At 45.9% G+C, this 26,982-nt stretch overlaps 1 protein-coding gene across 1 annotated transcript; it reads right to left on the minus strand.

Moving 5' to 3' along the window:
* PSMD11 (proteasome 26S subunit, non-ATPase 11) lies at positions 1-26,611 on the minus strand. Its single transcript, XM_073582314.1, has 14 exons — positions 26,406-26,611; positions 21,860-21,961; positions 19,172-19,296; positions 18,669-18,740; positions 18,423-18,480; positions 17,380-17,574; positions 17,069-17,213; positions 16,745-16,805; positions 15,185-15,247; positions 14,935-15,060; positions 13,993-14,028; positions 12,487-12,538; positions 11,455-11,597; positions 1-704 (listed from the first exon to the last, which is right to left on the minus strand). The coding sequence occupies exons 1-13, from the start codon at positions 26,494-26,496 to the stop codon at positions 11,455-11,457; spliced, it is 1,269 nt and encodes a 422-aa protein (XP_073438415.1). The 5' UTR covers positions 26,497-26,611; the 3' UTR covers positions 1-704.
* Between the last annotated feature and the right edge of the window lie 371 nt (positions 26,612-26,982).

The raw sequence follows: 26,982 nt of genomic DNA on the forward strand, positions 1-26,982 counted from the left end.
AAAAAAAAAAAAAAGATCTTTATTGGAACACATCTGAACATCAGATATACTCTGGTTTCAGCTGGGTGGAAATTGTGCACCTCTTATGGGATATCGAAACCCAAAAGGACATCAGAAGGGACGAGGGGGCATGTCTTAAAGGACTGGTAACAGGAGCGGCAATGGCAATTTTTTGTTTCGTTAAATCCCTGCAAGCAGCAAACCTGTTTAATTTATGAAAAGTGAGGGTTCCCCGCCAGAGCTAAACCGTGAGCCCAAATGAGTCTTTTCCCTAGCAAGCCTCTGTGGCACATACAGTATATGTCATGTGTGCGCTCACGGAACAAAGGCTCTGGGGACCATGGGTAAGCTCAAAGAGACCCCACCCAACAAGCACTGCTTCAGGTAAGTACACAGAAAAACCTATAAAACAAGCAAGTGTTCTGACCCCAGCCCCCCGGACGTGGGATGGAAGAGTGGAAATAGTCAGAGCATGGATTTAACCCAGAACCTAAGAGGCCTGTGCCAAGGATGCGCCCATTAATTGAGATTTTAAAGAAAATCATTCAAAATAAAAGATGTTCCTGGGAGAAAAATGGAAAAAAAAAAGAAGAAAGAATTCCCTTCAGCACCCCCCTGCCCCTTTTCCACCATCCCACACGAGGACGACAGGTGTCCGCTGCTCCTGCCGCTCTGATTTCTCCATGGCTGATGATTTCAATGGTCTGAAAGAGAACATGAAACACATTAGGATCAGTGTGACATTGAGTTAAACACATTAGAAATTGCAAATGTGTGTACATGGCCTTAAAAAGGGGTTGTTCAGGATTTAAAAACAAATAAAAATACTACTAAATTGATTGACATAAAAATTTATGCTATTAGTATGTTAAAATTAGAAATAATGCAGGGAGAGCCCTAAAATAAAAAAAATCCGTTGCTGTCTCTCTGTGGTCCCTCCCAGTCTTTATGACAAAATACAGTGCATAAACATGTGCTCACTGCAACCAATCACAGGCCTCGGGTGATGGCGGCATGTACGGCACGTGACATTAGAGGCCAGTGATTGGCTGCCGGGGGCAAATGTACAGCACTTCATCACTACAGGACAACTGAAGGACTGCAGGGACAACCTGAGCAGCAAGGGAAGAAATGGTTAATTTTTTTTCAATTTATAGGATTCCAAGATTTTTTTCTCTTTTAAACCTTGAACAACCCATTTGACGTGAGATTATTAAAAGATATATTCCAAAATATGTTATACCTGTACTATTGATTTATGGAAAGTTTTTAGTTTTTTTTTTTTTTTTAGACGACAACAACTGCTAAAGTCCTTTTATAAAATAAAGTTCCAGGTGTTCTTAAAGTTAACATGTCAGCAGTTTTTTGCTACCTCATCTGACAGCAGGCAAAGAGAAGCTGAATCCAACGTTGTATCATTTAGATTACTGGGTGCAACCGTTCTCACACAAGAGTTTTCAGATTTAGCAATGAAGCAGAGCTGAGAAAGCTAAACCCGCCCACACCAGACTCTGTATGTACAATGTCCATAGACAGTGAGCTGCTCATCAAAGGAGGGGGTGGAGTCGGACTACCAGGCACGTGCTGCTCTAGTCCAGCAATGATTAAAGGGGATGTCCGGGCTTTTCACATAATCTCAGTACATATCTGGGCTGCAGAATTATAACAATAATGAGACAGCTCTGTGTCACTGATGTCTTCACACAGCAGCAGATTTGGTGCAGTGTATGTGTGAGCACTGTTTCTCTAATGACACAAATACTGATGGGAGCAGCCTGTCCAATCAGCAGCTGTAATAGTGTGAAGTGTTGGGGGGTGTATGTATGTACTGTGCTGCTTTCACAAATACAGGATCACTGCTGTGTTCTTTCCAAAGCTGGAATGATGATAAAGATGAATGCTGGTGCAGTTTACTGCCAGCCAATGAGTGGGCAGTGGGTGGTGCTGGTCACTGGAGCTTGCTGGGAGTTTGGTGGAGCTTCGCACATACACTGCACCAAATCTGCTTCTGTGTGAAGATATCAGTGACACAGAGCTGTCTCATTCACACAGGCTTTGTCACACAACAGATTACATCAGTGACTGCCATCCCCTGTGCAGATTAGAAGCTGCAGACCCCCATCACTGGCCATCACACAGTCTGTTCTCACTGCTGCCAGCAGCCTGGGACATTGAGGGAAGAAATTACTGATAATGAGTTATGTATTGTAATCATGGAGTGGCCCAGAATGCAGGACGATTTTCCCTCCTCCTCACTACTTTCACTTTCCATAGATAACTGTTCAGTATGTGCCTGGGGGAGGAGCAGCTCTCTGCACTGAGGCTGCTGGAGGGGAAGAATTCCTTACTGTGTGATGAGGGCTGCTTCATGTGGACGGGGAGGGCCTCTATCTATGGAGGGTGGGGTTGTTGCTATAGAGGGCATGTTTGGAGTAGAGTAGGAGGTTACAACTAGTTCTCACTTCAATGCCATAACACCCTTGGACATTCTGTTCAGAATATCTAGAAAACCGTGCAAACTAGTGACAGAAAGTAAATTACTTATTGTCATAATTCTGCAGCCCAGATAAGTACTGAGATTATGTGAAAAGCCCGGACAACCCCTTTAAGATCCTGCTGCTAAAATAGGGATTTTTGCGTACTCACCGTAAAATCCTTTTCTCCGAGCCATTCATTGGGGGACACAGAGACAGTGGGTGTTATGCTGCTTGCCACTAGGAGGACAGTAAGTAAACCAGAAAAAAAGTTAACTCCTCCCCTGCAGTATACACCCTTTCGCTGGATGAGATTTCTCCAGTTCGGTGAAAAAGGCAGTAGGAGCTTAAACAGTCAACAATAACCATAACTATGCCACAACCTAAGAATGCTACAATGAGCCAGTAGGCTAAACAGGGTGGATGCTGTGTCCCCCAATGAATGGCTCGGAGAAAAGGATTTTACGGTGAGTACACAAAAATCCCTATTTCTCATACGCCTCACAGGGGGACACAGACAGTGGGACGTCCTGAAGCAGTCCATGGGTGGGGAGCATACATCTGCTAATACCCCATGTACCACTGAGTCAACACTGAGGTACTGCCGATTGCATGATGCGTCTGCCGAGAGCTGCATCCGCAGAGGCCTGAGAATGAATTTGGTAATGTTTTGTAAAAGTATGCAGACTTGACCAAGTCGCAGCCTTGCAGACCTGTTCTGCTGAGGCCTGGAGCCGAATGGCCCAAGAGGCGCCCACTGACCGGGTAGAGTGCGCCTTAATCCCCGCTGGGACAGGCACGTTCCTGACACGGTAGGATTCCTGAATCGCTAAGTGAATCCACCTGGCTAGCGTTGCTTTTGACGCGGCTAGACCCTTCCTATGCCCCTCTGGAAGTATGAACAGGGCATCTGACTTGCAGAAGGGAGCCGTCCGCGAGATGTACCGTCTCAGCGCCCTAACCACATCCACGGTGTGGAGGGCCTTCTCAATGCGATGGACCGGCGTCGGACAAAAGGAAGACAAAACAATTTCCTCGTTGAGATGGAAAGAGGAGACGACCTTGGGCAGGAAGGACGGGGACGTCCTGAGAACTACCTTGTCCTGATGAAAATTCAGGAATGGAGTACAGCAGGACAGGGCTGCCAATTCCGAAACTCGTCTGACTGACGTAATTGCCACTAGAAAGACCACCTTCCAAGAGAGGACAGTCAGTGACACGTCCTGCAGCGGTTCGAAAGGAGCCTCCTGTAAGGCCCTATGATTCCAATGGCCTTCTAGAAGGAGGCGCCACATGGGAAACTCCCTGAATGAACGTCTTGACCTGAAGTTTGGTGGCAATTTTGCGTAGGAAAAGCACTGACAAGGCCGAAATTTGGCCCTTGAGCGAGCTAAGCGCAAGGCCTGATATTAATCTGGATTGAAGGAACTCCAATATGGCCAGAATGGAAAACACCAGAGGGGATCGACCATGATCCTTGCACCACGAAAAAAAGGTTTTCCAGGTGCAGTGATAGATGCGCATGGACACAGGCTTCCTAGCACTAATCATGGTGGAAATCACGTCATGAGAGAACCCAGCCTGTGCTAAAATCCAGGATTCAACGGCCACGCCGTCAAAGACAGGGCCCCGGAGTTCTGGTGGTAAATCGGGCCCTGTGATAGTAGATCCAAGCGATCTGGAAGTCGCCAGGGGACGTCAGCGACTAGTATTAGTTCTGTATACCATGCTCGGCGCGGCCAATCTGGCGCGACTAGGATCACTGGTACTCCCTCCGCTCTGATCTTCTTGATGACCCTCGGAAGCAAGGGAAGAGGGGGAAAGATGTATGGGAGCCGGAACCGGTGCCATGGCAGAACTAGGGCGTCCGCTCCGATGGCACATGGCTCGGGCAATGAACCGAGGAACCTTGTTGTCTAGTCTTGAGGCCATGAGATCCACATCCGGAGTCCCTCAACGATGACAAATCTGCTGAAAGACTTCCGGATGAACAGACCACTCTCCCGAGGAAATGCCTTGGCGACTGAGAAAATCTGCCGCCCAATTTTCTACGCCCGGGATGTGGATTGCTGAGATGGGCAAATGGTTGGTCTCGGCCTAATGGAGGATGTGACTCACTTCGTGCATGGCCATCCTGCTCCGGGTACCTCCCCGGCGGTTGATATACGCTACAGCCGTGGCGTTGTCGGATTGGATCCTGATGGGGTGACCTGCGAGATGGTGAAAACGCCGTAGAGCTAATCTGATCGCTCGTATCTCGAAATGTTGATGGGGAGATGTGACTCTCGGATTGACCAACGACCCTGTGCCGTGTGGTGACGAAAGACCGCACCCCAGCCGAGAAGACTTAAGTCGGTGGTTACTACCAACCATCTTACTGGGAGAAAAGACCTCCCTTGATTCAAGGAGTACCTCAGTGTCCACAACCTGAGGGCTTGTCTGACCCGCAGGGACAGAAGGATCCGACGGTCCAGGGAGAACGGGTTCTTGTCCCAAGCTAACAGCAACACATGTTGTAAGGGACAGAGATGGAACTGTGCAAATGGAACTGCTTCCATCGCAGCCACCATCTTTCCGAGAACTCTCATGCTGAAACGAATGGAGTGAGAAACTGGTCGGGAAAGAGTCCGCGCTGCCTGTTGTAAGGCTTGGGTCTTTTCTGGAGGGAGAATGACCAACCCGCGTGAAGTGTCCAAGATCATTCCTAAAAAGGAAATCTGCTGAGCCGGTTTTGGGACTTTTCGAAATGTATCTTCCACCCCAGGCGAGAAAGTGTATTTACTGTTATATCCAAGGATTCCTCGCAGGCTGGAAGAGACGGACCCTTGATGAGCAGGTCGTCCAGATACGGTAACACCACTACTCCCCGAGAATGGAGAATGGCCATGACAGCCTCCATGACCTTGGTAAAGACCCTGGAGGCGGTGGGCAAGGCAACAAACTGGAAATGTTCCTTGTGAATTGCAAAACGCAGGAACTGCTGGTGGGACGGGCAGATCGGAATGTGAAGGTAAGCGTCCTTGATGTCGATGGATGCTAGGAACTCTCCTTTTTCCATGGAAGCGACAACTGATCGGAGAGATTCCATTCGGAATCGCCGTACCTTGACAAACTGATTTAACAGTTTGAGATCCAGAATGGGTCGCATCGTCCCGTCCTCCTTTGGAACCATAAAAAGGTTTGAATAAAATCCTCTGAACCTTTCGTGATGAGGGACCGGAATGATGACTCCATCCCTTAGCAGAGCCTGAACAGCCCGAAGGAAGGCTCTTGTCTTTTTCTTGGGGGGAGAGGAAGGGAAAAACCGAGTTGGAGGGGGAGAAGAAAATTCTATCTTGTATCCGGATGACACCAGCTCCCTGACCCACTTGTCGTGGACGACTGCGAGCCAGGTGTGGCTGAAGGAAATTAGGCGACCGCCTACTTTGTTGGTGTCCACCGGATACCGCAACAAGTCATTGGGTAGATCTATGAGATCTGGCTCCCCTAGATCCAGAAGCCCTAGGCCTGGGTTTCCAAGAGCGGTTAGGTCTGTATGAGACCTGGGAGCCTCTGTCTCCGCGCGGGGCCCGACCTGATCCAGAAGAGAAGGTAGAGGAGGACCAACCGGAATTGTTGCGAAAAGATTGAAAACACGTTGGCTGTTGGTTGCGAAACGGCCGAACAGCCTTTTGTTGAGGAAGGAATTTACTTTTTCCCCCGGTAGTATCAGAAATGAGCTGGTCCAGTTTCTCTCCAAAAAGACGACCCATTTGAAAGGGGAGAGAAGTCAATGATCTTTTAGATGTGGCATCCGCCCGCCAGTCGCGGAGCCATAGAGCTCTTCTAATGGAGATGGCATTAGTGGCAGTTTGAGCAGCGCAATTGGCAGCATCAAAAGAAGAGTCCACTACAAAGTCCGCTGCATGAATTGTCTGCCTGGCAACAGTGGTTGCCTCCGGAGGAAGATTGGTGCCCTGGAAGGAAGTAATCAAGACTTCTGCCCAAGCGGCCATTGCCTTAGTGACCCAAATTGCCACGAAAGATGGAAAAAGCGCTGCTCCTGAAGCTTCAAAACCTGAAAGGGCAAGGTAGTCAATTTGACGATCGGAGGGGTTTCTGACTGAGGAACCCTCAAAAACGGATAGGAGCGTTTTAGAAGCAAGATGCAATACAGGAGGGTCCACCGGTCGGGACTGTAACCAATCCTTCATTAGGTCTGGATCAAAAGAGTATTTCGCCTGAGTAGACTTTTGCCCTGTGAACCGCTTATGTGGCCGATCCCTATGTTTCTGGATAATTTCCTTAAACTCCGGAAGGCTGGTAAATAACCTGCACACACGCTTGGTTCTCTTAAATGAGACAGCGTGTGCTGGAGCGGGAATATTTTCCTCATCCAACTTCAGAATCCAGTTGACTGATTCTATAAGAGAATCAAGCGACTCTTGATCAGTTGGGGGATTCTGAGGGGCTGACGTGTCAGATTCGAATTCAGAGTCGTGTTCGCTGTGAACCTCAGGAGAGGGAAAGCGAGAAACAGGAGTCGCCGAGGAACGAACGGGCCTAGGGGACGCGTCATGGGTCCGCTTTCTAGAGACCTGAACGAGTACGGCCCCTGCTGGTGGATGGTTCCCGGCCGATGCCAGAGCCCTCCTCGGGAGGTTAGGACGCTTTCTGACTTAAAGAGTCCTCCCGTAGGGAGAATATAGCCTGGGTCAGAGACTCCACCGACCGTGACAGGGACGCAGCCCACTCAGGGGTACTAAACGCAGGAGGCCCGTCACCAGCGGCGGCGAGGGGCGTATGAGCACAGGCCGGGTCACAGTCCATGCATAATGGATTAGCCTGTGCACTGTGTAAGGCAGACTTGCAAGTGGTACACACGGTAAAAAATGCACTGTGCTTCTTAGCAGCCCATTTAGCCTTAGATTGAGACATAGCGCTCCTGAAAGGGTTAACGGCAGAGTCTGTCTGCAGCTGCAGGGAATGTGCCGGGAAGGGGTTAAGCTTAAATCTGAGGGCAGATGCAGCTTACCCACAGTCCTGTACTGTGTCCCTCGGGAGGAATAGCGGTGGCCCTGTGGTATCCGGCAGAGTGCGCGCCTCACAGCTCGTGTCCAGAGCAGGCAGAGGTAAAAGACATGGCCCCCGAGATTAGGATTGCGCGTCTCGTAAGGAAACAGGCGCCAAGAAGAGGGGGCAGCGCTAGCGTGGGCGGCGCTATTCAAATTGCGGCCTAGCAGGCCGGAAAAGCCGGGGACTAAATTTTTGGCATACCCTGCTGACAGATTTCATTCAAGTTTTGTTAATCATAAAATAAAAGCATACATACATGTCGAACCCCATTGTAATAAACTTAGGTCACATTTTATAGGAGTCTAAGGCTCTATTTACATGTCCGTGTTTCATGATCTGTACCGGCCACAGGTCTCCTACCCTGCACAATATGAGGCTGTGTTTGTGCGGCGGTCCATCATAGTCTCTACTAGGTCTGTGAAAACATAGATGTGTGAATCTGCTCTTTTCACACATCAGATATTCAAGGCCTGAGTATGATGGGTGGTGAGTTAGGGTCAAGAAACCTTTAGCTAGTCAGGAGATCGGTTCTTACCCGGACCATTAATATGGGAAGTGTGAAACGAGCTCCATCGCCATAGTCAATGTCAGAATCGATATGACTTTTCTAATTGAATTAACAAAATATAAAAAAAAAATGCTAAATACTAGAAATGATCAAAAAGACTCACAGGACCCAGGTCCAATGGCCATGATGATAGTCTGTGCATGTGAACCTCCACTTACCTGCTGGAATCCCTGACCCTTCTCTTCAGTAGGCCCAGAGTAATTTCATAAGTGCTCCGGGCATACAAATAAGAAGAGATTGCCAGGGATCCCAGCAGGCTCTGATCTGGTGGCCACTGGACCAGAATCCCGTGAATCTTTTTGATCACCTCCAATGAGTAGTATAAAGAGAGGGCTGCTTACTTCTAGAATCAATGTCATAAGGCTGAGCTTCAACACCACATTCATAGGTAAGAATGGAGTCATTTTAGGAAGAAAGCAGCCATAGTACTGTAATCTTAACTCCCCCATTAAAATCTCTGAAGTCAGACAGCCTAAATAAAATGTATGAATAGAAGATATTCTGAAGATATGTATGAATAGAAATATTTCCTACATGTGGCGGTACACAGAGCTCTGAGAATAGCGACCTTATCCAGGCTGCAGCCCAAGAAGAACAAACAGCAGTTGTGTAAACCCCGTAGTAATGAAATAACTGAGCACATCCTGTCTGCATGGTGTGGAAAGCAGAAGCAGCTGGCTACATTGTTCCACAGATGGCACGGAGGCTGTTCCTGCCCATTGTAATGTGTCATTATCAGTAGGAGCCGTCATCACCACAGCTCATATTGTGCAATGCCCAATTACCAAAGATCTTTGTGTCCTAGACATCGATGTGGTTCTAACCTCAGAATACGGATCTTGTTCTAAACATCTGCTGGGCAATGAACGCTGGTAAAGCTGATGCATGTATGATAAGAGGGAGGAAGGAACGGATGCAATAGGACTGAAGCCGATTCAGCCTCTAAATAGCAGCAGAGGCCGGCCGCGGCCCGTCCTGTGCGCTGCCATCGCCTACACCACTTGTCTTCTAGTCTGTGATCCAGCAATGAATGGCGACTTCCCATAGCAGTGTTTTCCAAGATTATTAGCACTGGTGAAAAACAAGTCTCGATGAACCCTTAAAGAACAATTTTTTTTTTTTTTTTTTAATTGTGCATGGCTGACTTGCAAAAATGTACCATACACCGAAAAAAATTAACTTGAGTACGAATAGTGCATATAAATAACATGGAGTACGTAGTAAACGGTTTTTGATTTAAAAAAAAAAAAAAAAAAAAAAAAAAAAAAAAAAAAAAAAAAGCATGAAAGTTATCCCACCAGCATCAAAGTGCACCCAAATCGGGATGGTCCTAGGGGGCATCATGATTTGGATACACCTTGTCGCTGGTGGGATGGCTTTTATATATATTTTTTTTAATCAAAAACGGTGTTTTTCATGTTATTTTTATGTACTATTGCTTTTACTTATTTACTTATAGCAGGGTATATGTTCATTATGATTATGTAGAAAAGTGACAGCGCTTTACTGAGCTTCAAGGGTTAATGCCTTCAGTATCTCCTTTTTGGTACTTATTTTGCACTCGTCTATCACAAAAGGGCACTAAAGAGACAACTGGGCAGAACTTATGCCATAAGGACAATAATAGAATAAATGGCAAATAGACAGCATTAAGAGCCTCCTTAGTGCCCATTGGCCATTCAATGCCACTTTAGAGCTTTTTTGTTCAGGGCATACTGCAAGCCAATTTCCCATTCATTGCTTCTTTAGCACCTTCTATCCCAGGAGGCACAAATACAGGCAAGAACCTGATAGCGGACACCTGTGGCCTAATCCACAGCCACTGTATGATTTCAGCCATAAATGTTTGACCCTGATTCACTGTGGTGTTTCAGAAGAAAATATACTTTTAGGCTATGTGCCCACGTAGCGTTTTTAAAACGCTCAGGAAACGGGTTCTCCTTCCCAGAAAACGCGCGTATTTTTCCCCGCACAGTTTTGCCGCGATTTTTGTGCATAAAACGCGCGTTTTTGATGCGTTTTTTTCTGCGCGTCTTTTGGACTATAGGAAATAGCCAAAATCGCGGACCTAAGCGGAAGTTAATGAACATGCTGCGTTTTTTACCGCTAAGCGTTTCCTTAGCGGTAAAAACGCATCCATTGGCACAAAAAGGCCAAAATGCATTTAAATGAATGGGATGCTTCTTTTAAGCATTTTTGATGCGGTTTGACCACGAAAAACGCATCAAACGCATAAAAAAACGCTACGTGGGCACACAGCCTAAAATTGGACTATTAGAAGAGGTGGGTCCCTGGCCAGCTTACCCCACTCACTGCCAGTGACTGACAGATCTCCACCTATACATGCACACAAGACCCGCCACCCAAGTGGAGTGGGCTGGGAGAAGCCGCTGGGGATCCACCTGTTCGACTTGTCTCCCGTGTGGCTTGTTACCTGGTGGCTTTTAAGGCATATCTTCCTCTGAAACATCCCAGTGTTTTCGAGTCAAACATACATTGCTGAGATCAAACAGACAGTGCCTGATGCATGTCTACAGAGTCAGGTCCCCTATCATGGGGATTGAGAACTAGTGAAGGACTGGACAGAATGGCATTGAAAGGACGATAAAGGGCAAATGATCACAAGACATTGACTTCTGTGCGCATTTGTCCATTATTGTCCAATTTAGCTTTGCTTAGTGCTAAAGTGACCTTAGTAAGTTTTAGAAAGGGGTAGGACCAAGATCCATGGGTGCTTTACCAGGAAACATAGGCGTAGTGTGGTACTATACCGCAGAGGCTGGGGTCACTGTGCAATACTCCAGCTAGATTAGAAACCCTCTGAGAGGTTCACCGTGAGGTGTCTGGGGGCTCACACATTCTGATGAAAATGTCAAGTAAAAACCTCATCTTCAGTTTTGATCATTTTGCTCAGCCGCTGTAGATCAATGTATAATATTGGCATGTGCGGTTCAGGTCTTTTTTCTACAGTTATGGCCCATTTAGTCCACAATGAACATCTGACCTTCTGGGCAGTGATTACTCCCGACACAGAATGGTACCACTGGGCCAATCTGGATCACAGTTTAAGAGACGAGGAGCTCTTCTCTAGGGGTAAGCGTGGCCTTCCTATAAATGTCTACCATTTGATCATCTCTCTCTTCGGTTTGATCAATAGAGAAACCCAGTTGAGAGACACTGTCCTGCAGTTCTAGCTTTCATAGTGGGTCACAATATGGTGAGGTTAGAGCTGCCGATAGACATCTCCGATCTTAGTATGTCCCTGCTCTGCTGATCATACAGTTTTCTCCATCCTTTGTCATCTCTCCCACCTTATGGTCAAACCTGAGATAGCCATCACTTGCCCCTACTACTCACCTATGTGAGCTTCTTGGCCTTGTTATACAGAGAATCCACCACTTTGCTCATATTCTGAATGGTTTCCAGAGCAGCTTCGTACGTCTTATCTACAGGCGGTTCATCGAATATGATCAAGACTCCCTCTCCCTGATCTAGGATCCCTGTTCAGGAAGAAGAAAAAAAGATTACACACCTCCATTGTCACCACTGAGAGATTGCTTCAATTGCACCCAAGATCAAGAGAGCTTTTGGCTTTCTGCTCCATGGCCTTCTTGAGCTCGGCTACGGACACCACATGGTCTTACCAGGATTTAGAAAAACCCTTTCAAGGATTGTACAAGATTAGACATGGCCGCTTTCTTCCAGGAACAGCGTCGTACCAGAACACAGGTTGCTCGTGGTATTGCAGATCAGCCCCGATCACTTCAGTTTTACCGAGTTGCAATACCAGGACCGGTATGGTGCTGTTCATGGATGGAAGCAGCCATGTTTTTCTAAACCTGTACACCCCATTTAAGGGCATCTTGTGTGATTCTACCACTCCTGTCACAGCCATTGATGACAGATCTACCTATCCAGAGGATATTTTAGTATGCAATAAGGACATATCTGCCCTTGGTCAAGTCACGTAGGTGTTGATGACAGTGAGGATTGGATAACCACAGACATGCTGTAAATTCAACTCTGACATTGTAAAATATACTGCAGTTAAACTACTTTTTTTTTTCTTTACCAGAAGAGTAACCCAACAATTAGGAAACGGCTAAGCTCCTTACATAACACGTATTTAAATGGCCTCCAGGGAGCGCTCATCTCCTTGATCCCTTATCTGTAGACTGCAGGCTCCTCTCTGAGCCTCCGCTAATCCTCCGCACGGATGTGCTAATAAATTCTGCCCAGATGGCTGTGAACATCTTATTTAGACTAAATGTACCAACATATTAAACCCTTCCTCGGCAGGCACGGCCTGGCACTCTGGAAAACAAGTGAATGTCATACGTACAGCTGGAAGTCATTTTTAAGCATTCTGGGTGTATATCGAAGTCTCACCATGAAATTTCTTGTCTAGGATCATCTGGGAGAGTTTTCGTTCTACCTCCGGCTACAGGGACAAAAGAGAAAGGGTTTACAGGTGTGACCTGTGACGTTTTGACAAAGTGTAGGGTGGCATAACCTAGGATGGGCTCCTAAATAAAGAGTGAACCTGTATATATTGGTCAGTGAACGATTTGGATTTAGATCTGTAAATCCATCTGCAAAATTTCAGGGTGACCTATGAGTTCCTGGTTGTGGAGCAGCTGGAAGGGCACACATGGGGGCGTGCTTTCAGCTACTAAAGAGTATGGAGTCTGAAAATCCTGAAAAAAATAAAGTGCCCCAGTCTCAAGTTGCATGCAAAGGAGACCCTTCCAATCTGTCTCAAATGTCTTAGCGTGTATGTTAATACAGAGGAGTCCATTAGACATGTATCATAAGTCAGGCATTTTACATGGGAATTGCAGGTAACCGCACCTTCGCTCACCCGATGAACAGCTGGCCCCTGCACACTACAGATTAAATCCCATCCTTGCGTGTTCAGTGTACTATTTTGTGCATGCGCTAAACGGCATCCTCAACTCCCCACATTTTTCCTGTTAAATGACGCATACTTAAGGGGACAATTACAGTCTGGAAGGCCGGGTCAGAGGACAGTCCTAATTGCCCTTTTACAGTTAAATTCCATTCCATAGGAGGTGGCGGGAATATGTCATTAATTTTGCAACGACAACTATTAATGAAATCTACTGGTGTTTTATGGTGTAAATGCTCATGACAGGTTAAGGTGAAGCCTGAATTTGGCCATTTCTGTGGTATTTCATGTCCTGCACAGCGGCATCATACACTGCCCTCACCTTCATCTGAATATAGCCTATTCTGTTTCCATTATAGTATTTGGGAGAAACAAAAGGTGCATCCACCAGTTCTCTGCACGGCACGTCCTGCTCACTACTTATCACAAATGTACTCTCAAAGTGAACTGGCTCCTTTGCACTCCCATTGATATATCATCTGGATGCATCTATTAGGAGGCACGGGCAAATGTAATCTCCAATTGTAGTTTATGGACTGGAAAATCTGTGAAACTGCTGGTTTCTAGCTGATGACTAGCCATAGTACCTCAACAACAAATTGGATGAAAATCTGGCAAATGTTGCATGCTTGGGCAGCATGAATACAGTCATGCTCCCACACTACATAGAGCTAGCTTTTACTCTGAAACACTGTAGGGCACCATGAACTAGAGAAAAGGAAAAGGAGTCAGATAAGCGTCTCCATTAGGACTGTCCCCACACTGCTTGACTTGATTGACATGCGAAAATAGGGAAACTCCTGTCAATTAAGCCAAGATTGCTGAAGAAAGATTCTCCTCCTTTGCCTGGGTGGTTTCTAGCCTTCGGTAATGAAGGAGATGGTCTCGATTTCACAAGTCTTCTTACTTGGGCAGTATGATCAACAGTAATAACTGACTGAGATGGAGCAAACAAAGCGGATCAGGGTTCGGCAAATAATTCTTACTTTTGACAATTTGATGAGACTGGATATGTGATCAATCTGCAAGGAGAAGCAGAGAAAAAAATTACAACGAATAGCTCAGGTAGCAACAAATCATATAGTGATGCTCTATGAAAAAACTATCCCTTTTTGTTAGAAGGGCAACCTGAAAATAAGCCGATTGCATGAGATGTCCCTCAATGATCGCTGTGTTGGTGGAGCGACTGGATGTTTATAACTTTGTTTTTAACTTATGTGAATGGTACATGTGCCATCAGACCTTGGTATAGGCGCTGTGCATGCGCCATCAGACCCTGGTATGGGCACAATGCAACGCGCATCAGACCTTGCTTCGGGAACAATGCAACTCGCCTTCAGACCTTAATACGGGCACAGTGCAACGCTCCATCATACCTTACAACAGGCACAGTGCAACGCACCATCAGACCTTACTACAGGCACAATGCAACACGCCATCAGACCTTGCTACAGGGATCGTGCAACACACCCATCAGACCTTGCTGCCGACACAAGGCATCGCGCCATCAGACCTTGCTACGGCCATAGTGCAACGTGCCATCAGACTTTCCCATGGGCACTTGGTTAAAGAAGCGACAAATAGTGATAATGATGCTAAGTAGCAAGAAAACAGACACATTATAACCCGCAAGTTAAAAAGTAACTGATATATGCAACGTGTCCATATACTGAAAGTCTAAACAGAAGGCACAATATGGCTGGCTTTAGACCCCGTTATACACACATTACTGTTGCAGAACCCAGAACTGAAGCGATATCTCTATAGAACAATATGGTGTCAGTTGAATAAACCACACGTGGTCTGGGTTTTGTGTCCATAATATAATTAATGTTAATTCCATTTGTATGATGGACATATGTGTTCACGCCGATATCATGGAAGACTCCTTCGGTAAACACACCCAACTTTACCATCCCAGAACTTACCTGTACCCTAGAGAAAGGCTCAATGACTCGAATAAGGTTCTGTTCCAACAGGTTGTCATAGAGTTTAGCCAGGTGAGTGGTAATAATGGGGTCCTCCCGCAACTCTGCCTTGTAGTCTGTCAGAGCCTGTAGGATTTATAACATGTATCTGTATTGTGCAGTCACTAATGTCACAGAGAAGGGAGATCTTATAGAGAACATTACTGATGACAAGTCTTATACCCGGCTCTACACACAATGCAGCCATTACCTTCTCAAAATTGGCAAGGGAGCGGTTCTTACTGGCCTGGGCCACACACTTCAGTGCTTCTGTCTGCAAGGTAAATGCATATCATTATTACTTAGTTTCAAGACAGCGATTGAGCATAGTGGTATACAGATGACATTTTTGTCATGTACATGGTGATATTACCATTGAGACTAAGCCAGATTGGTAGTACAGGAGGTTGTGTCCGTAAAGATGCACACTATGGCATAGTCTTTGACGACTCAAATCTATGAAGGATGGGGAGATACTCCATAGATGTTATTCCTTAAAGTAGAGTTATAGGAGGCATCCCTACCAGGACAATCATTAAGGATGTTCTCCAGCTTGGGATCCCCCTAATGTGACAGACTGTAGAGTCGGACCAGCAGTGTCCATGCATTACATGCAAAGTCATTTGACTAGCTCTTTTGGTGTTTAGTTTGAAGGACCCAATTTTATACGGTCTCTTAAAAAGCACAAGTTGCTTATTCTGCAGGAAGCGTTCACATTCAGCTCTTGGTTGCAGGGATCCTCTAAGTATAATTTTTCTTGCACTATAGGGAGCTGTTGAAATTAATGTGTCACTACTGTTTCAGTGGTCCCATAAAGATAACATAATGTTGTGTATTAGGTAGACTGGAGCTCATAGACAGAGGGTGTAGTATAAAACGGCAACTTTTTTAAATGTGAAGGATTATTAGCTTATATTGGTTTAAGTGTTACCTCAAGAACAACATTTGCCACCAATCTCCAGAATAGATAAATGTATGATCACTGGGGGTGGGTCTGAGTGTGAGGACCCTCACTGATCACTTAGCCCCAAAGTTCCTTGCATGACTGGAGTGATAGTGTGAATGTGTAATCATCAATGTCTAGACGACAAGCAGTCACACGTTCACGACCAATCTGGACACTCAAACACAATTGTTTCATATCACCCCTTAAGAGTAATAGGGATAAAGCAGATCATTTTGCAGACTTCTGGTCCATAGTCCAGGTCAGTGCTCACTGGTAGTGATGAGCAAAAGTATTTGGATGAGGCATTATCTAAGCACGCTGGGGTGCTAACCGAGTGTCTTTGGCGTGCTTCAATAATATATTTGAGTCCCCATGTCTGCATGTCTCGTGGCAGTTCGACAGCCACAACACATGCAGGCAATCCCTACATGTGTTGTGGCTGTTGGACAGCCACGAGACATGCAGGCGTGGGGACTCGAACATACTTTTCAACAATGCCGAAGACACTCTGTTAAGCACACGTTCGCTCATCACTACTCTTTGGTCATGAATTTCCAGTGCTTCTGTTTTCCCTGGAGCGGCATTTGTTTCGCCAGTCATGAAAAACATCATCTGCGCGTCAAACAGGTGAAGTCTCACCTGCCCGTCCAAATTATTAGCGGAGACTGGAATCCCTAAGGGTAAGGAAATTTGTGCAGCTTCTATCCATGGCCGGAGAGCACTGATCTGCATCGTGGTTGTGCAAAGTGGTCCCCTCATCAATAAACAGTAAATGACTGAAGGATCCCTCACAGTAGAAACATGGTAAAGTGGCAGATTACTAACCTGTCGTCCAGCGTAACGGAGTGCCAGCTTCCCGCTAACCAAAGCCTGCACGTCTTCTGGTCTGTAAGCGAAAGAAAAAAAAATTAATCTGAAGACACTTTCTAAGCAGAAAAACATCAGTTCTAAAGTGTACTGCCCTAATGATGTCAAATGAATAATTACCTAATCATCCCCAAATTATGATTATTACAGGAATGTTTCCCCAAAACAGCACCAATGCTATCCATGCTCTGCATCTGTTACTGTATCCACAGGCTATGGACAAGTGTGGCACTGTTTCTGGGGGAAAAATGATCTTTCTATTTTTTTTAAAGAGATACTTACGTGTTCAACATGATTTTGCAGAGCAGCATGTACTTCAGGGCTGTAATAGCTCTGGGACTGTCAATGGAATCATAGCCCTCAAATGCCTCATAGAAATAGGAGTAGGCCGTTTTCCAGTCCTTCTCCTCCGCTGCATGGATTATACCTGAAATTGATGCAAGGTGCAGTAAATTGTTTGTTAGTTACAGAAGAGTAAAAGGCTTTAGCATTAGTAATGTCAATGCTTCTAAACGTATGCTAGTAGGAAAAATATACAAAAAATTTGTATAGAGCACCAAAATCACTAGTGTTAATTAAAAGTAATGACAGACCTGACTGCATGTCCAGTGCAGCTTGGAGCTTGGGTGGGCAATAGATGGCATTGGCTGTAGTACGGGCAGACGTCAGGGCGGCTCTGGCTTTGGGTAAGTTGCTAAGGGCATGGTAGGTTTTGCTCTCCAGGAGTTGAACCTCCACCAGTAGGGCTTTGTCATCCATCTTTTTCAGTTCTCGTAGAAGCTGTGAACCTAGCAGAAGAGATAGTTGGATTAAATTACGATTACAGAGGCTGCTCAGGACTAATAGGTAAACATTAGGGAAACACAGACCCAGGTTCATCACTCCGATCTTGATGAGGGAGGCAGGGTGGAGAGAGAGGCTTTCGATTCATTAACAAGTATACGCATCTTAAATGATCAGACAAAGTGGAGTGCTTTGACATATGAATCTCGCCAGAAATAATACTCCAGTCAGGGACTGGAGTAAGATTTGTTGCATAAATAACGCTCAACCAGCTCGGCCCACTTTGTCAGAGCTGGGTAAGAATAGCATGAATATGCAGAAATTTACAAACTTTTAGGGCAGCCTTGTACAAAAAAATTGCAACTTTTCAAAGTTTTATAAAAAAAAAATAAATAAATAAAAAAAAAAATGTTTTGATGAATCCGGAGCCAGAGTGCATTCATGTGAGGTATCAAAGTAAAAACTGAAGATTCATATAAAGAGGTTTTCCCATTTCCAGATATTCCTTAAGGGATGCATACATGTAGGTCCCAAACCCATCTTAAGAATAGAGCCCATCATGTATTGAGGTGGGACATGCAGGTATCAGACATTTATGGTATCTTCTATGGAGAAAAAAAAATTCATAAAATGTCTGACGCAGGCAATTGCCAAAATTCTGGAACCTCACTCCAAAGCAAAGACACATTAGAATTATTTTGATAAACTAACAAAGTCGTCATTTACACAATGTAAATGTTCCATTGCATCCTCATTTCTAACCACATTCACTGAGCACTGAAGGCTTCAGTGCCTGAAAGATGCATTGTAACCGGATAAGAGGAGAAATGCTGCCACCTGCTGGCGGACGTACCTAATTGCAATGCCTCTTGGTAACGTTTAGTGTCAAAGTAGAGCGACACGAGCCGAGCCTAGTAGAAAAACCAAGAGATAGTGAGCGGTTGCAAGAATGGAAGACGGTAGTATTACTCAAGCTACTGAGTGAGTCTAATGTGAGAATTGCTGATAAGCTGCAGACACCTAAGGCTTGCACAGTAAGCACATTAACATTTATATACTCACATACCATATAAAGGGATCAGACCCATGTTCCGCTTACCTCCAGTGCCTGGCGCAGAAAAGTTCTCTTCTCAGCCTTGGCCCATTCAATGCATTCCAAGCACAGCTCCACCTGAAGGACATGACAACCAGATGAAAAGCTAGAAGAACAAGGGTGATGGTTCCAATTTCAGTTTATCACTAACATATGACAGGAGAACATATGATGGCGGTCACTTATTTTGATGGCTGACATGTAATACTAATTTCCTCTTACAGAAACTAATGTATAGCCAGCAGGATTTTGCTCTTGGTGTTGGGAGTTTTCTGAACCAGACTTGTTCGGTATGATCAGGACTGATTATGAGGAGTATGGCGGCAGCAGGTCCGTTTAGAATCTCACATGCATGAGCCTTTTTCTCACCAGATCCTGTTGTACTTGGTGGCCGCTTATCTCTTGTCTGTAGCATTGAACTAGCACATTTGGCTATCACAAGCAACATTATTTACCCACAGCTTGCTATAACGTTTTCAGGAAATCCTAAATCACCCCTGTGCTCTCACCTCCTGTCCAGTTGCAGCTTCCATGTCCAAGAACAGGTCCAGGAGAGATCTCACAAGACGGGCTGCTTTGGCCTTACTAATGGAGTTCAGGAAGGGGCGCACATACTTCAGAAGACCACCGAGCTCTGAAACAAAATGAAAATGAATTTAGAAGGGTAGAGGATGGGTTCTTGTCCATCCTCCTTACACAGACAGTTGTATAGTAAGTGTCAGGCATCTTAGCCGCTTGAGTTTTGTGGAAGCTCGGAGGACAAAAGGTTCTTTGTGATTTAATACTTTAAACGAGATGTAACATCCCCAGTTCTCCCAGGTCCAAACTGATTGACAGCTTTCCAATAATACACTGTATGCTAAGAAAGCTACCAACAGACACTGGACTAACCATGGGAAGTCCAAGCAGCAATAACTAGGCTATGCCTCCAGAGCTCAGTGCCCCCTCCATCCTGTGCTGCCTACAATTATAGCAACATGGGTTTCCCATGTCACAGAACCAGCACTGATACTGAGAATAAGGGGCTGCCGGTGTAGGGCTGAATCCCCCCCCCTGCATAGTGATGCCTAGCATAGCCCCCATTTACTTAAATAGGTCCACCTGAATGGAGCACTGTGAAAGAAAAAAATGGGAAACCAGCACTATGTTCCCATCCTTATCAGAATCTGTGGGGGTCCCAGAGGATGGACCCCAACAATAATAAAGTGATGGCTTATAATAGATATGACACATTACTTTATGAAAGGAGAAAACACCTTTAGGAAGACGATGTCTCATCACAAGACATTTATGCTTAATTCATAGTACCAGCACCTCCTTCCAGAACGGAGGAGTGTCCAGGCCGATTCTGTTACTGCTGTGACGGCAGAGGTATCTGGACATGTGCACCTCTCTCCAGTCACTTCCATGGGCTTCACAAAAAAACACTATGGATATGCCATGACTGTCTGCGGAGACTCCGTGCAGGCCATGTGGAAGGCGCAAGACATTTCAATTCAGCTATGAATAACTGACTAATGGATTGGATGAAGTACCTCACCATTATCGGATAATTCAGCTCTCGTATCAGACACAGCCACGTTTGGGAAAATGAGATACCACACAGCTTATTATGAGCCACTAATGTGACATGTACTTCATTCTATGCTGTGTTAGGATTGTCCAATAACCCAGAGAATTTGATAATCCGGCAGCAGGTCCTTGTTTTTCCATTCACTTCATGAAAGTCTCATGAGATCTATATTACATGACCATAGCACTGACAGGCAGTACAACGACTCATCAGGTGACTCCATGAAGAAGACTGCCAGTCTGTGATGTCATCTCTGCAGGAGGCCGGGATGAGCCACCACCCACTGCTATTTATATGTGGATGATGGGAATAATGACACTAGATAGGATGAGATTGTACCCAGCACATCATAAAAGTTACAAAACTCAAAAGGGACAGACCTTAAAGGTACTGTCACACTTAGCGATGTACCAGCGATCCCGACCAGCGATATGACCCGGTCAGGATCGCTAGTGCATTGCTAAGTGGTCGCTAGTGAGCTGCCACACAGGCAGATCTCACCAGCGACATCGCTGGGGACGGGGGTCGCTACTTACCTGTCACACCAGGCAATCCTGCGTCCTCCCGCCCGCGTCCACGCATCGCTCGTCTCCACAGCAGGAAGCGCCAGCAGGAAGGTGACGACGAGAAACAGTCCTGGACGTTCTCGCGCGATCAGCAATAACCAGCGGGGGAGCGGTCGGAGGTAAGTATCAGACACAGCGATATCACTAGCAATATCGCTATAACTTCACAAAACCAGTGACGTTACAGCGATAATGCTAGCGATATCGCTTAGTGTGACAGGCCCTTAAGAGTTCATCAGCAGGTCTAGCCATCACCATCCCTCCATCACTGCCCTGTTCCCCCATTGCTGAGATGCCAACTATTTACCTACACTAGGCTGTGGCATAAATCTGGCGTATCATGCGATTGTCTTCCACGTAGACCTGAGGTCTATATGGAAAATAGCTTGTGTGCAGCAGCACATAGGCCAACATTGGTCTGAAAACACGCCTGTGTGAACTCAGCCTTTCCCACAAGACATATGCCACCAACTAAATCTGTCACTGACCACCAGAATAGGTAATAAATGTATGACTGGCAGAAGTCCTGTGTCTCCCGTGTGAATGGAGGGGTAATGTGCATTCATCCACTGTCTAAAGGAGCTGGGATCCCTCATGTGCACTACCCTCCACAGACCCACAGAAGTGGTTGGAGAGGTGGTAATACACACACACATTTTCAATCCATTCATAAGACTGCTGTTACTGTGATTTTTGGGGATCCCTAAGGTCAGACCATTGGTGTGGTGAAACAAGGCATAACCTTTTTAATTTCCTGTAGCGGGGCTGTGGCCATATCCTCCAAGAACATATTAGTTCTCATTCATCAGGACTACTAGAAAATTGTCTGTTGCTCACAGCAACCAATCAGAGCTCAGCTTTCTTGTATAAAACCACTTTGGTAAAATGGAACCTGTGTTGCAATTGGTTCCTATGGGCAACAAAATGTTTATTTGAGACAGATTCCATAAATGAGCCCCTAGCATACTATACATGGAGAGGATCGGGGTCTGCAAATGAGAATATGTGCAAGAAATGCTAGAAAGTGACCACATCGCATCGTCTTCATCTGAACTCACCTGCCGCTTGTCCAGTCTTGGCCAGGAGCCCACCCAACTCCAAGATGCTCTGCTCCTTGACACGTACGGCTTCCTCATCGCTTTCCTGAATGTCACGCTTCACTGCAAACAAAGAAAGTGTGAAGACTCAGCGTCCGACTGACATATGGCCAACATATACAGTACAGCAGATATAAGCACTACCACATGCGCACGACTAGCGATACATGGGGTATATGGATAAGAACTGGGGCAGGGAAACCAAAACAGCCAGCTTCAGACTTTTTAGGCCTTTTCTTAAATGAATGCTGTAATTTGATTGGTTGCTATTGGAAGCTTCACTTTTCCATTCACCATCTATCCGTCAGATCCTAACAGTTCTGCATGTGCAGAAGAGGAGTATATACGAGAAGCTGTTGCAAATTAAAGGCGTATTCCAGCATCACAAGTTATTATCTGGATGTTGTTCAGATGGAAATAGAACGTATTATTGCATTGCAATAATTACAGTAAATCTACACTAGGGTCCTGATGTCCACACAGGTCTAATGGTCCCAGATGCACCTGCTCTGCATTCGTTCTGACACACACAGGGGCTACTTCCATCAGTAAAGTGGTGGAAGGGGTCTGGTTATCAGGTTCAGTTAATTAGCTAAGCTCTGTATCAACAGCAGCCATGACAGAAGGGGGCTGGTCAGCTAATGTCCTAGGTCTGTCAGCCAGCCTCCTTCCCATGAGTATGGGGATGACTGTCAGGCACTGTTATTATCCAACTTAGCTTCCTTCCCTGTCATGGGCTGCTGTGGATACAGAGAAGGGTTCGGCTTAACTGATGAACTTGAACCTGACCTCCAGCCCCCTTCTTTGTATCTGCAGCAGCCATGACAGAGCTTTATATAATGAAGTGAGCCTGAAAGCCAGTCCCTGACATCACTAACATGGAAGGACTTCCCGGTACTGCAAAAGGAGGTATAAACTTGTGATCTCAGTGCCAATTTCAGAATTAAAGTGTATTAGTAAGTGCAAATAATTTTCACTTTCAAAATAACTACTCTATATACTCGAGTATAAGCCGACCCGAGTATAAGCCGAGGCACCTAATTTTGCCAAGGAAAACTGGGTAAGATAATTGACTTGAGTATAAGCCAGGTATACATTGTCCCCTCATCCCTGTCCTGGTATGTGTGGCTGCCCCATCCTAGGATGTGTGCCTCCCCTGGTCCCCTCGTTGTATGCATGGCTCGGCTCCCCACAACCCATCCTTGTAGGCATGGCTGGGCTCCCCCATCCTATCCTTGTATGCATGGCTGGGCTCCCCCCGTCGCTGCACATCCCTGCATCTTCGTTGTCCCGGCTTCCTGCAGCTCTCCTGTGCTGAGCGGTCACGTGGTACTGCTCATTAAGGGAATGAATATGCGCTCCACGCCTATGGGAGTGGAGAAGCGTGCATATTCATTACCTTAATGAGAGTGGTACCAAGTGACCGCTGAGCACAGGAAGAGCTGCCGCGCCAAGAAAACGAAGATGCAGGGACGTGCAGCGACTGCACGAGGAGGGTGAGTATGATGTCACAGCCGCCAGCTCCTGCCGCTGCTCCCCGGACAATGACTCGTGTATAAGCCGAGGGGGGCGTTTTCAGCACAAAAAAATGTGCTGAAAAACTCGGCTTATACACGAGTATATACGGTATATGTCCTGGGACGAAACTTAGGATTTGGGGTGTTATAAAAACTACCCCTCTATTAGGCCTCGATCAGACATCTGTGATGCATATACATGTTCTGGTTATTCACAGATACAATAAGTACCCATAATCTATAGTGCTATTCACATGTCACCACAGATGACAAGGGCCAAAACAAGTCTATGGGTCCATGAAAAGCACGTTGAGCACGCACACACACACGGGCAGCAGCAGTGTACAGTTTATACGGTCTGTATTTAACATTAAAAAGTATGGAAGAAGCTTTGTCATTTATTTCCTTTACCCATCCGTGACAAACACTGATGACAGAGATGGTAAAGACAGACCGAACATTGATGACACACAGATGGATAACACTATCGACAACAGTAGCATTTTTTCACGTACGTATTTAAATACAAACATGTAAATGAGGCCTTACAGAGGGTCCCAAACCAGCGACCCCCTGCTATCATCTCCAATATGAGCTCACAAGGTAGACAATGCAGTAACGCCCAATTGGATCACTTATGCATTTGCAGACAACAACCAATTGGGTAACAGGCAGGCTTCTTCCTCTGGGATCGGCCATATAATAGGGTCCAGATTATGACACTTGTAGATATGAGGGCAGTTTCCCTCTTTATATGTAGTAAACAACTGTACAGATTTTTATATTAATATAATTATTGTGTTAAGTTTTATTTTAACCTGAAAAAATAATAAAAAGTTGTGTGATTTATATATAAATCTTTCAGTTGCTCATCATTGCCAAGAACTCTGCTTGCCGTCAATAAAATTAAACATTATCGCTTATCTAGAGGCAGGTAACCAGCACAGATGTAAAACTTCTTAGGCCACAGTCACAATGATATTTATTACAGGTGGTGGCGGTGGGGGGGATATCCAGGAACTTACCATATTTTCCAGTAAAATGACAGGCAACAGGGCTACGTGGTTAATCGTGTTGTCCACTACTAGGACAACCCCTTCTTGATCAAAATGTTTGGCCCTCATAAAATAATAAAGCCTATGCTCACCTCCAGTGCCGACACCGTTCCTGACGTGTCAGCACTCGCTGTCCCGAGTCTTTCATCCAGTTTTTGTGACACGTGGTGCCCGGTCTCCAATCAGTGCCGCGTCACTATCCCCACCTTGGAACTGATCTGATTTCTCTTCCTGATCAATTCAACAGTAGGTGGGGACAGCAACTCCAACACTGATTGCGTGTCGGCATGACAACAGCATGGGAGCCACGGGAGATGGAGTGCCAACACCGTGGAAACGGCGCCAGCACGGGAAGAGAGTATAAACTTAACTATTTTATGAGGGCAAAGCATGGGGTATGACAAGAAGTTGTCCAAGTAGTGGACAACTTATTTAAGTTTGAGTCATTTTTAGTCTTCTGGCACCACTGGTAACAAGTGATCCGATATGGACGATCAAATATTCAAGAGAGTAGTCAGACTCATCAATAATCATATCCGGTGGGAGTCAGTCATCTTGAAGCCCCACCAGTCATTCATGCAGGGAGGTCACCAAGAAGCAGAGCGGCAGTAGGTGAGTATAGTAATACACCACTCACACTACATTACATACACATTTAAGGAAAACCGTCCACAGGAGGGCTGCTTCAATGATTATATCGCGTGCGGGAGGAGCTATCAACAGCTAATACTGAGGGTGCCAGACCCACACCGATCTGATATCCATGACCTACTGATAAGGTCTCGGTATCCTGCGCCAGGAAACCCTCAGAACTATGAGACTTATTCAACCTGGAGCAGTTTTTTAACCTCTGAGTGTAAACAGGAAAGTCATTATTTCCTGACAGCAAGCAGAGATCTTGGCACCGAACTGAAACACAAAATGAAGACAAAGTTTGATTATACAATTACTACAAGTTATCTGCAGGAAATCTCACTTGTTTATAGGGATCCCATTCACACTTGTATAAGTATATAAGGGGACAATAAAAATATCTCTCCGAGGATCTGTTTATACCAAGGAAAGTGACGGTCACAAGGGGGCATTCTCTGCGTCTGGAGGAGAAAAGGTTTTTCCACCAACATAGAAGAGGATTCTTTACTGGTAGGGCAGTGAGAATCTGGAATTCCCTGCCTGAGGAGGTGGTGATGGCGAACTCAGTCGAAGGGTTCAGGAGAGGCCTGGATGTCTTCCTGGAGCGTAACAATATTGTATCTTAGTTATTGTTAGGTTCTTTAGAAGGACGTAGATCTGGGGATTTATTCTGACAGAATTTTATAGGCTGAACTGGATGGACTAATGTCTTTTCAGCCTATGTTACTTCTCAGTTATAGCTGATATATAACTCAGACTGTAAGCTTGCGAGCAGGGCCCTCTTTCCTCTTGGTATTTGTTATAATCTACTGTATGTGATTATTGTTATGCTGTAATGTCTATTGTCTGTACAAATCCCCTCTGAAATGTAAAGTGCTGCGGAATATGTCGGCGCTATAAAAATAAAATTTATTATTATTATTATATGGCCACCACTATATAGCTTCCTAGTGGGTTGTCACCCAGCTGATCTCTCTAGTGACACATACATATAGGGATAGGGTCACCCAGCTCTCCTGGGGATGGATACAAGAGGCTGAATACAAGTAGACCCTGGAACCTGTATATATGTATAGACACACACATATATATATACACACACACACAGAGGTGCATACACACTGCCCACCCCACCACATGTACACGTGCAGTGCCCCTGTGATGCCCTGTGCCCCGGCTCCTCTCCATCCCATACACGAGCTGCCCCCATCTATAACAATGGCAGACTGTCAGCACTGTGGGCTCCATGCTCCCCACACACACTGGCGGCCTGCCCCCGTCTCCCTGGCCGGCCCCGCTCACCTATAGACTGCAGGATGTCTATACTCGCCGCCCGGTCCGACACCAGCATTTCCTGGGCTCTCTGGAACTCGATCACAGCCGCTGTCGCCATCTTGCCCTATTCCTGCACCCTGACACAGCTCTTCCGGGCCGGAAGTAGCGGTACCGGAAGTTCACCCCCTCAGTGAGAGCTTGTTCCGGGGAACCCCGAGGGCTTCTGGGAAGTGTAGTTTTTTCATCAGAAGTGAAGGCTCTATGAGTATGTGCGGGAGTGGTGGCTCCAGCCTCCAGCAGTCCGGGAGGCTCGGGGTCAGTGCGGGCGGTAGAGCAGTGCTGGGGCTGCCGGGACACAGTGATAACAGGAGGGGGCAGTCTAGTTGCGGTATGTTCACACGTCTAAGTCAGCTGCTTTTGAGTTCTGAAAAAACGCCAAGGAAACGCTTGAAAGAGTCTTCCTAGTCATTTCTCTTCAGCCTTTCACGCGTCTTGTATAACTTCTTCAGATTTCTAGGAACGCCAAGTGGTTTGAAGAAGCGTCGTCCATTCTTGTGGCGTTTTCCGCTGTGAAGCCGCCTCGCGCTTTGTGAGTGTAGTGAAT

This window comes from Dendrobates tinctorius, unplaced genomic scaffold (genome assembly GCF_039654945.1).
Source record: "Dendrobates tinctorius isolate UK_male_01 unplaced genomic scaffold, ASM3965494v1 ptg000071l, whole genome shotgun sequence".
NCBI classification, from domain to species: Eukaryota; Metazoa; Chordata; class Amphibia; order Anura; family Dendrobatidae; genus Dendrobates; species Dendrobates tinctorius.